This window comes from Mixophyes fleayi, chromosome 6, assembly GCF_038048845.1.
Source record: "Mixophyes fleayi isolate aMixFle1 chromosome 6, aMixFle1.hap1, whole genome shotgun sequence".
In the NCBI taxonomy this organism is placed as follows: Eukaryota; Metazoa; Chordata; class Amphibia; order Anura; family Limnodynastidae; genus Mixophyes; species Mixophyes fleayi.
The window spans coordinates 195432773-195444190 of NC_134407.1; the positions used below are offsets into that span (position 1 = coordinate 195432773).

An 11418-nucleotide genomic window follows, 5' to 3' on the forward strand; every position below is an offset into this window, starting at 1 on the left:
TTTGCACAACACTACAGGAGACAATGAAAGAACCACCATGAATCAATTCAAAAGAGGGGAGGCTAAAACGGCTCAGATGATTCCCCTACCTTATTGAGGGAACACAAGATTTTTTTTCTTCTGTATATCTACAATCTTATCCTGAAAGGACTGTCTGTTGTCTACTGCTGAACCAAGTCTGCTTTTGCAGCCATGCCAACCATAATTCTAGGTCAGCCCAATATATCGTCCCTTTCATGCTGGAATATTTGCGCAACTCACAGCCTTTGCCTTCACAATGCTCAGGCCATCATTTACACAGGAGTTCCAGTTTGGTTTTACTTTTTATTCTTAAACTGTTAGTTACAGCATGGATGCCCTTTTAGTTTTCCATAGCAAACATTTTATTCTGTTTGCAGTGTGAGCTTCAAGTAGCTGGTTATTGTGTTCTCTTCCCCCTTTGCGTACAACACATCAGGTTTGTTTTCACTTCTATGCTTAGTTTCCAGATGTACCCTTGTATTGATCTCTTAACCATCCAAACGTAGACCCATGTTTCACATACAGTCCCAGACACAAGAAGAAATGTATTCCTGCACCAGTTAAGTGGTGTCAAGTTTAGTTTTAAGTGTCATTTTCTTTAAAATGACCCATTGTCTGAATTACATGCCTAAGAAAATTAAAGACAAACGAGTTCTTCCTTTTTTATGAGACCCATGTTTACCAATACTCTCCCCCTAAAATAAATACAAACAATGGTCTCTGTAGGATTTTTATTTTATTGATGGATTATGCAAGATTCTCGTTACATGTCTTCTGTGGGTAAAAGATATCTTCGCCAATCCTGAAACAAATCAATTGTATTTATGAAAGGCAGAATCTTAAACGAGTGATCAGAGCACAGTTTACAGGCTTTGCATATATAGAAACTATAGTATAGTGCACCGCATCAGACTGAAATAGGTTGCTTTGTAGTCATAATGCTGGTTATGATTTATCAAAGGGCAAAGGATAGGTCATTAAGGGGGTTCTCACTGGTTACACCCTGTTCTGGCAGGCGAATACTGCCCCCTGCAAAAGCATGAGAAATCTGTTCAGCAAGTGTTATGGTTGTATTTTTAAACACTGTGATAGCTGTGTCATATTGCTTTTTGGAAAACCTATTTTTGTTAACAGGAAAGAAAAGGCAGATTACAGCATCTATGGAGAGTGTAAACGTATGCATTATCTGGTGGGAGAGACTGAACTGATGTGTTGCCAGCTACATTTAAGCACCATCATGGGCATTGCAGACTGAGGCACCATGTAACTCAAATGTGAAATTTATGTGGAACAAAATATTTGAGATTCAAGAAGAGGAGAATAGCACAGTAATGGGATATTTTCTGGTTTGCCACAAAAAAAAAAAATAAAAAAAAAAAAAAATATCTATGGGGGCTCAAGATATTTGTTAAAACGCCCACATAGGGCTTAAATGAGCAGATTAAGATAGATGAATAATTAACGAGGAAGTTCAAAGTATCTGTAGGCAGGACATTTTTCCTACAACATCCCTATTTTCTGTGTTTGGATGAGTCTTGCATCCACATACCGGTCAGGCAGACAAATAAGCACATATATGCCTGAAAAGGGCATTGCACATTGATATGCAACTGTTATGGTCTATAATTGCAAATTAGTTTGCATTCCACAGATAGCGTATTAAATTCTGCAGTATAACAATCATTGCAACACAAATTAAGTAAGCTGGTGGGAGCTCTTGCAAGAGAATAGAAGACAATGTTGTAGGTCAACCACTGCACTTTGTCACAGCTCAGAAAGCATGAGGCTAGCCGAGTCTCTTTACCTGGTGGCTTTCCAGTTATTTTCTTCTACTGTAGCCTCCGATCTCAACAACCACATGGTCCTCAGGACAGGGCACCGTGATGTCTGGAAACATTGCCCAACCCAAGCAGCGACTGAACCTGTAGTGAGCAAATGTTTATTAACACAAACAAGTATTCTGGGGCTACAAAGTGTGTTTGTCATAGGGTAACAGTCAAAGACAAACCATCAAGAGACCATTGCTGCTAGTCAACATCTGATTATAGACCTAGAAGAGGTCAGTCTTGATGGATGAAATGCAGTTGGACAATGACCACATCTGGCAATGCTAATGGTACTAGAGTGAACTTAATATTTTGATTATACAAAAGTGAATGGAATGCTCTTTCAGCGCGAGTTACAAAACCCTTGCAGTACAATATTGTTATTTCCAGTGTTGGAAGTGAGGGTTCTAATACAGTGGTGTGCCACACCGCCACTTCTACCGCCTTCATTGTAAGTTAACTTTTCACTTACATGTTGTACAGCCATTTCTAAATGTCCATTTTGACCACAGGTTATTTCCCTACTACTTCTAGATGAAACTTAGTGGGAAGATATGAGAGCCCTTAATGTTTGTACAAGTGAGCATGCCTGCTTGAAAACTGGCCAAGATCATTGCTTCTACCATAGAATTGACCCATTTTATGGCAATAGCACAAAATAGCTACTTGAAGTTCCAGTGAAGGAGATTCTCTTGAGTTTCCACTATAGTACACAGTTTGTTGTAATACAGGTCCAGATCATTAGTTTTAGATTATCTGTTCCTGGAACCAATGCCAATGGAACAGTGCAACTTGTGGTCAAATTATGAACGTTGTCTCACCTCCGCTCCATCTCACAGACATGGTGAAGGTTGGTTGATTCCCTTGTCCTAAAACCCCGATCAACGTCCCAGTCTTATCACCGGCAGCTCCAACAGACACCTCCACAGAAGAGCACAGAAAGCCACTGAGGAGAGGACCTTCTGCAGAAATTGTGAGCACGGATCCCAAGGTATTTACCCACACGCCAGACACATTGCAGTGTGCCCCCTGCTGGTATAAAAAGAAAGTGTCAGCAGTCAAACCAAATATACAATTGTTGTGTGTTGTGTTGACTTTGTAAAACCAAAAGCCTTGCATCAAATTCACATTCCAGCAAGAGTCATTTATACTACATCCAAACTTAGGGGTATGTAAAGTGTCAGTGAAACCATTAATATGACCATTTAGCTTATAGTGCCACAGTCATTAAAATATATATATATATATGGCAAAGCCACTTGGCACTTTTATTACAGCTATTAAGGTGATGACTGCAACAGGTCATAAGTACAAGAGATGAGCTTAACATTCAGTAATTATATGCAATAAGCGACATGTGTAATAACATTTAGAAGAAACAGCAACAACATTAGTGACAATGGAAGAGTCAGCAACAACTAACCCAGTCACTACATACAGAGACAAACATTTTGCTAGCAGACTCATCACCTGCAATGGGGTGTGGGCATATTTACATTTCAACTTGCTCACACTAAAGAGACTTTAGCCAGGATACTGGGTAAATGGAAAAGCTTACATATAGCATTAAAGGTCATTACAACTATAATAGGAAGACAGCAATGCATAGTTCCTATAACAAGAACAATGAGACTTGAAAATGGGGCTGGTAGAACCAACAATTGCACTTATGACTAAGAAGATCTGATGCAGGTGGTAGTCACAACCGATATAATACTTGGAGACAATGATTTGGGCCTAGCCCCTTGACAAGAATAAGGAGAGTCCTCTTCTATATTTACATCATTTGGAATGCTAATAAGCTCCTTTAGATTTCAGTATCATCCCTACGCACATTCCCAAATTTATCTAACCTCCTCCGAATATCTCACCATCTGTGTTACTGAATGTCTTTCTGCCGTTTCATCTTGCATGTCCTCTTGTCACCTCAATTGTTCAAAGACAGAACCAATAAAATTCTCACCAGAAAACATAAGTTACCAGCTTGACACGACAGACCACCATCGCTGCCTAGTTGTGAGCCTTGTTTCAGAACCTACCTTTGTCCCCCCCCCCCTTATGATTTAGGTATAGATTGTGTTTTAGATACAGGCGACATTTCCAGAATATGTACACATTGCACAAGAAACTTACTGGTCTTCCACAACCCAGACTCTCACCCCTTCAATCTATTTTGCACACAGCAGCTAAAAGCAAAGCATTCTACTGCTGAGCTGCTCTGTCAGTCTTTACATTGGGTTTGTTAATAAGCATGCAACCAAGCTAAAATACTTCTACCAACATACGAGGCCATGAACAATACTGTACTAATATATATCTTCTCACTTGTCTCAATCTCTGCCTCTCTTCCCACTCATTACAGAACTTCTTCTGGGCTGCACCCACTTTGTGGAAGGCTCTCCCACACAACAAGAATTTCCTCTAGTCCTCATTCTCTGAAATCCCACCAGTTTAGGCAAGTTTATCAAATTATTCAGGCACCCACTTACCTCTAGGGTACCCCATACACCCACCTCACCTTTACATAGTTCTCATAAGACTGACATTTTCTATTTCAGTACTTAAACATCACTGTGCAATGGAACATATAGCCCCTATGCGCTTTTTAACTTGGTGATTGGACCAGACCAATACGCATCAAACTCCCATTGTCCTATAGATTGTAAGCTTGCAGGGCCCTCTTACCTCCAATACCTTGTAATAAAACAAGACTGTATATGTTCCCAATTGTCAAACGCTATGGAATATGCTGGTGCTATTATCATCATCATCATCTTTGACTTATAAGGTGCCACAAAGGGTCCGCAGCGCCGTACATTACATATACAGAAAACTAAGACACAACATGATACAAAAATATAAACAAACATAGGTGACAGGGTAAAGCAAATCAGATTATTTCTGGGACAAATAGTGAAAGGGATGGTAGAAATCAGCGAGAAGACCGAAGCTTAAGAAAACAGGGCTAGGGAAGCAGGCCAAGAGGTACAGAGGGTGAAGGAACAGTAGAAGGAGCACACAAGGAAAAAGGGCCCTACTCATGAGATCTTACATCCTAAAGGGAAGGGGAGTCACAAATAGGGTGGTACTAACTGGGCGAGAGAGCCAGGATAAGGAAGTTATGAGGAGGACTGATCGATTTGAAGAAAGGAGTCTATGTAAATAAATGTTATTATATGTGCAGAAGATAAGTGGAGGAGTAATCCCAACTAAACAGGCAGACAAGCAACAGACTGCTTGGCATACTGGCTTTGCAAACACTGTTTAATAACGGCTCCATGTACATGATGCACCAACGCATAGAGGTGCACGCTCACCAAGTATGACACGCCAATTCCATCCACATACATGTGGGTTCATGAATGTCACAGCAAACTTTGAACCTAGTGTTCACCTCGATTTGTGCAAATGCACCAACATTCCCACCATAGTGCAGAGGTTTGCTAAGGGGAGATGTTACTTGTAGACTATAGAGTAGGCAGACTTTTATGGAGTGCTACATATTTAGCTGCATTCCTTGTTGCGCAGAGGGGCACATAGTTATTACCACTTCACAAGAGGACACTAACGTTGCACTTGTTCAGAGCTGGAAGTCTCCTGGTATTTAATCTACCTATAATTGTAATAGGATCCATTCTGCGCCTCCATGTTGTACTTAGCAGAGAAGGGAATTTCCACACTGAGCAATGAGTGAAAGCAGCTTCACACACACCACAGTTTAAAGGTAAAATGAGGCAAAACAGTGTCGTTTTTGGAATGGAAGCTGCCGCGGTGGTAGGAGGAGAGACTGACATTTACACTGAAAGATTTTTCCACCTCTTTACACCTAGGTTTTTAGAGGCCTAGATAATGGACATGCCTGTTCATTGGGCAGACCGACCAAGCTCACCAATAGAACACCAAGGTGTAAGTTCCCGCCATAGTGCCACCCTTAGACTTCATACCGGCTTTTGGTTCCAGCTGTTGGATAGTAAGCATGGTACAGAGGTCAGAGCTCCATTACTGGGCACCAGTCATGCACCTGTATTGTTATATTAACATTTTTGCTCCGACAGCTGGGATAGACTAGATCTAGTGTGAACCAGGGAGAGGACCAATTCAGGCACTAATGAAGACAACAGTATAGGATCTCACCCCTGCAGACCCAAGAATAGGTGTAACTTGTGCCAGCTAAATACAACAGCTGGGCACTGCAATGCCCTGTGCCTCCTCCACAGCCAACCACAAAATGAGCAGAAATATGAGAAATTCAGCTTAGTCAAGGGCACCATAGAAGTGGTACATAGTTGCAGAATATCTAATTTCCTCAGGCACAGGTTTTAAAGTCATATCCCCAGAAGAATCCCTATTTTTTAGTATCAAAAATTATACAACTATGTTTTCTGTATATCCTACATAATTCTTATTCTCTTTGCTTTAAGAGTCAAGTTCTTTTTAGAAGAGGAGTATTTAAAATGTCAAGAGCATCAGAATGACGTTTAGTAAACATGATAGGATTGTAGGGCTGCAGAGTACACACACACACACGGAAAACTTCCTTGTCAACATTTTAAACTGGTTTTCAATCAGATGATTATACAACAGCATTTTTCTAGGGCAAGCTGCTATGTAATTGACACGTAACTGAATTTATTGGGTTCTTCATGCAATTGCCAGAGCAAAATATGGAGGTCATTATGCTATATAGAGGGAATGCAGCTACAGGACATTTCACAAATAAATAGAATACTGCCTTACAGACAGTGGAGAGGGGTGGGAAGAGTTTTCACCCAACAGCTTTATATTTAAACAGGCAATATAGAGTCCAAAAATGGATATATAGATATGCAAATTGTCTGTGCCAGACAAAGCCACATAACATACAGAATGAAGGAACACAGACGGAAAGATAAGTTACGCTGATGGGAAAGGTTCAAAAGGTCACTACAGTACCCAATACTCTAAATCAGTGATGGCTAACCTGTGACACTCCAGGTGTTGTGAAACTACAAGCCCCAGCATGCTCTGCCAGCTAGTTATCTACTGGCAAAGCATGCTGGGGCTTGTAGTTTCACAACACCTGAGGTGTTACAGGTTAGCCATCACTGCTCTAGATGCATATTCTCCTACCCCCAATATAACAGCTGCTTTACAGTTTAAACTTTTCTGCTGCTTTCTGGGAGAGACATAACCATAGATTTACTTTTTATTTTCCCCCTTCCCCAACAGCTCCTAGAAGTAGATACAGATCTAGAATCCAGACTGGTGAGAAAATCGGCTCTTGCATCTCACGCCCTTACTAGGACAGTAGGATGTGGCAGTCACTACTACAAGGTTTTAATTTTTATTGAAGAGGACTTGAAATCCATCCGACAAAACTTTGTACCATCACCCCACTTTGTCAGAATTTATTCAGCAATCCCACACATCTATATAGCACCACTAATTCCACAACACTGTACAGAGAACTCACATCAATCCCTGTCCCAATAGAGCTTACAGTCTAAATTCCCTAACACACAGACTAGAGTAAATTTGATAGCAGCCAATTAATCTATTAGTATGTTTTTGGATTCCATTGTTCTTTCAAACAGTCCATGTTAATACATTGTATCAACTACAGTAGACTAAATTATTTTTGCCCCCAGAAGTATGCTTTTCCCTTCCCCAAGTATAGGTCCAACATTAAATACTAAATAAAATCATATTTCAGAAAATCCTAAGTGTTCCTTTTCATGACGTTACACTCACTAGAGCAAAGTACATGGTTTGGCTATGACCAAAGCAAGTGTTTTGTATAATCTACTTACCACATGACTGCAATGACAGCTCAACACCAACATAAACAACACAATCCCTTGCACTACAACCATTCTGCTTCCTATGCAAACCTACAATGAGTAATGCAGATCTGTGGTGGCTTATAAATAATACAGCTGTCTATAAGTTTGATTGATTATTTGATTGAATAATTGATTGGCTTTGAAAAACATGTGCGTCACTGCACAAACAACCCCCTAGCTTGTAGGGTTACAGATTGAAGCAGTGCCTCTGTTAGGGCCCGAATTTGTATTTTTCTTCTACAGAAATAAAAGGGAAAAAATAGTGTCTATATATATATGGACTTGAGAACAAAAGTGTTTTGTCTCTTGCAAAAAAAAAAAAAAACAACAACAAAATGACAGAATGCTACATAAAAACTCATAAAATTGGACTAACAAATTTGGAAAACACACAAACTACCATGAAATGAAATAAAAATAAAAAAAGAACAAAACTAGACATCCTACAGATAAATACTACATATTTAAAGAGAATTCAAATTACACTTAGGGGTAGAACTAGGAAACCTTCTAAAAATAAAAAGTAAAGGAGGTGTTGTCCATAGCAACCAATCAGATTACACCTATCATTTATTTTGTACATTCTAGAAAATGATAGAATCTGATTGGTTACTATGGGCAACACCTCTACTTTTCCTTTTTAGAATATTTAGTAAATCTACCTGCAGAATTCTGAATATATAGCTGCTTGTGTCAGAATGTTTAACTATTATTATGTAGGAGTCTAGCATGTCGCTGGAGGGGCGAGGCTAGGACAACAGAGTGGGTGACGAGCACTGATCTAGTCTACCATATAACCCTCCAACCACCTCCTAATGCTTCCATTGTCAGAAATCCCTGAAAATTACAGAAATGCCTGGATACCACTGGGCAAAGCTCTGTGTATGAATGTTTGACAATACATAAACGCTGATGAGGTATAGTAAAGAAAAAGTATACATATACTAAGTAGTAGTACGCAGAGCCCACTGAGGAAGCCGCCACATGTGGTAAAACGCGTTTTGGACCTACCTACACTACTACAACAGTTTGCTATTCCACAACAATTCATTTACTTACTACTAATATCCTTATTTTAATTTTGTACATTCATTTATGTGATAGTTTATGTGCTTTTTGTCTATATTCTCCCTTTTTAACCTAATTTGAAGGTGCATATCACCCTCACCTGCACTTTAAACTGCAATAGTCTTTGTTCCCTTCCTGTGTCTATTATTATTATTATTATTATTATTATTATTATTATTGATGTCTTTATTTTTATCCTTATTTATATTTGTATTTTTATTTTTACCTTTAATTTTATTTTAAACTGCTTGTATTTTATTAATATTTATCTTATGCTCTCTCAATTGTTAGTACCTACTCCCACTTATATTTCAACTATTACTATTACTTTCAGATTCTGTTCTCTATCTGTATCCCATCATTAATTACTTGCCTGCTGAATTACCCCCTGTATCAGCTTTACACTGTGTTCCCACTTGCTCTTCTGATCTCCTACTTCTCTCGACCCCCCTATACCTATATGACTTTGTAGCTACGCCACTTGCTGGTATCTGTTAATTATGTGTGTGCTCGATCTCCCACTTTCCGCTTCTCAGTCCCTCTACACTTTTTCACTTGCCCCCACTCCTTGTTTCATTTCAATTTTGTCTCCAGTCAATCCTTCCTATCCCTCTTCCCTCTATCCATACTCTCTCCCCCACCAGCACCCTCTACTACACCATATCTCCATCTTCTCCCACCACCATCCTTCACCACATACCTTGGATATCCACACCCAACCTATACCCTTCTTTCTACTGACCTCTCTACCCAATCTACCCCCAAATCAAAGCCTATAAGAACAATCCGGCTCCACAAATTACGACCCCACCACAAAAACTAGACCCCACGGACAACAGCCGCGAAATAGCACATTGGCAGCCCACAGCAGCCAGCGCCCACGTAATATCTGGCCTTGTCTAGACTGAATATCTGCTCCAGTAATACTTCAAGGGATACTGTTTATTTTTGTGATGCAGCAAAAGGCTGTTTAACTCCTGCATGTCATTGTGGCTTTACTCATTCCGGCATTATTTTAGTGTTTATGCTTTTCCTGTTTGCTCTTGATTCTGCAAAAAACTCCACAATGATTTTCACAATACAACCGTGGTGTTCTTGTTTATACCTAACAAGCATCTTTTTAACTCTGTGCTGAGTTTTTGGGACTTATAATAGTAAGCATTTTGAATAACTGGCAAACTGGTTCAAACTCTAGGGTACCATTGATCTCTGTTTCAGCATCTGCCTCATGGATTTCATATCAGCATTGAATTAGTAGATTCTATTAGGAGCTCCCTCTTAAGAACTTTTTCCCAATGGATAGATTCATTGTGTAGGGTGGCTTTTAGGATACCCTTGTCCATTAGATATTTCCTCTCCATGTATATGTTTATGTGATTTTGCTCTATTTGCTAGCTATAGTATTAATAAATGAACATGGTTTTAGACAATATCCATCTTTTATGTCTTTTTTTAGTAACATTTTATCATCATAGATATTGTTTAACAATGCTAAGGACAATAAGACCCAAATTATTGGGAACAAAGACATTATACTGAATACCCTAATTCTTAAGCATTTTGGGTAATAGATTCCATATCTGTATTTGAACTGTTATGTTATTAAGAACAGAAAAGTTACTAGTTTATTAGTGTGACTTGTAATTATATAGCATGTACCAGTGACCTTAGTTATGGTGCTGAAACCTGAGTATCTTTCAGCACCATAACTCAGTAGAGTTATGTAGAGATGGGAGGTTTTGGGGCGAGTGCTAGATTATTGTGGGATACTCATGGCAAGGAGCAGTGGTGGGATTCAGCCGATTCGCAGCGGTTTGGCAGATACCTAATTTTAAGGTGAGTTCGGCGAACCAGTTGTTCCAGAGTCCTCTTCGTTGGTGAGGGGAGCAGGGTACTTAAAAAAAGAAAAAAATACTCACCTGTTTGCGGTGTCGGCACTCCTCCCTGCCCAGTCCGCACTGAATGTCGGGCGTGACGTCATCACACCCGACGTTCAGTGAGGAACAGCGCAGAGAGGAGCCAGCAAGCAAGAAGACAAGAAGAGAAGAGAAGAAAGAAGCAGATAGAAAAGGTAAGTGAAGGAACAGAAGCAAGGGGGAGCAAAACCAGCATGGCAGAGTGTGAAGGGGGAGCAAAACCAGCATGGCAGAGTGTGTAGGGGAGCAAAACCAGCATGGCAGAGTGTGAAGGGGGAGCAGAAGCGACATGGCACAGTGTGAAGGGGGGTAAAAGCAGCATGGCACAGTGTGAAGTTGGGTAAAAGCAGCATGGCACAGTGTGATGAAGAGGGGCATTACTATGGCATAATATGAACTGGGGGCATTACTGGGGTATAATTTGAAATGGGGGCACTACTGTGTGGCATAATATAGAGAAGAGAAGAGAAGAAAGAAGCCAATAGAAAAGGTAAGTGAAGGAATGGAAGCAAGGGAGAGCAATGGTAGTATGGCACAGTGTGAAGCGGGGTAAAAGCAGCATGGCAGAGTGTGAAGAGGGGTAAAAAACCAGCATGGCACAGTGTGAAGGAGGTAAAACCAGCATGGCACAGTGTGAAGAGGGGTAAAGGCAGCATGGCACAGGGTGAAGGGGGGTAAAAGTAGCATGGCACAGTGTGAAGAGGGGAAAAATCAGCATGGCACCGTGTGAAGGGGGTAAAATCAGCATGGCACAGTGTGAAGGGG

At 40.2% G+C, this 11418-nt stretch overlaps 1 protein-coding gene across 2 annotated transcripts; it reads right to left on the reverse strand.

The window, feature by feature from the left end:
* Window positions 1-740: 740 nt before the first annotated feature.
* LOC142095077 (avidin-related protein 3-like) lies at window positions 741-7727 on the reverse strand. 2 transcript variants are annotated; one of them, XM_075177838.1, is made up of 4 exons: window positions 7637-7727; window positions 2669-2876; window positions 1826-1943; window positions 741-823 (listed from the first exon to the last, which is right to left on the reverse strand). In XM_075177838.1, the coding sequence occupies exons 1-4, from the start codon at window positions 7697-7699 to the stop codon at window positions 769-771; spliced, it is 444 nt and encodes a 147-aa protein (XP_075033939.1). In that variant the 5' UTR covers window positions 7700-7727; the 3' UTR covers window positions 741-768. The 2 variants fall into 2 exon arrangements, with proteins under 2 accessions (XP_075033939.1, XP_075033938.1); XM_075177837.1 differs by having other exon boundaries at window positions 2669-2879.
* Between the last annotated feature and the right edge of the window lie 3691 nt (window positions 7728-11418).

Coding starts and splice junctions, on each gene's coding strand:
- LOC142095077 (XM_075177837.1), bottom strand. CDS start 7,699: ATGGTTGTAGTGCAAGGGATTGTGTTGTTTATGTTGGTGTTGAGCTGT. Junction 2,880..7,636: donor GCTGTCATTGCAGTCATGTG/GTAAGTAGATTA, acceptor TTTTTATACCAG/CAGGGGGCACACTGCAATGT. Junction 1,944..2,668: donor GTCTGTGAGATGGAGCGGAG/GTGAGACAACGT, acceptor TGCTCACTACAG/GTTCAGTCGCTGCTTGGGTT.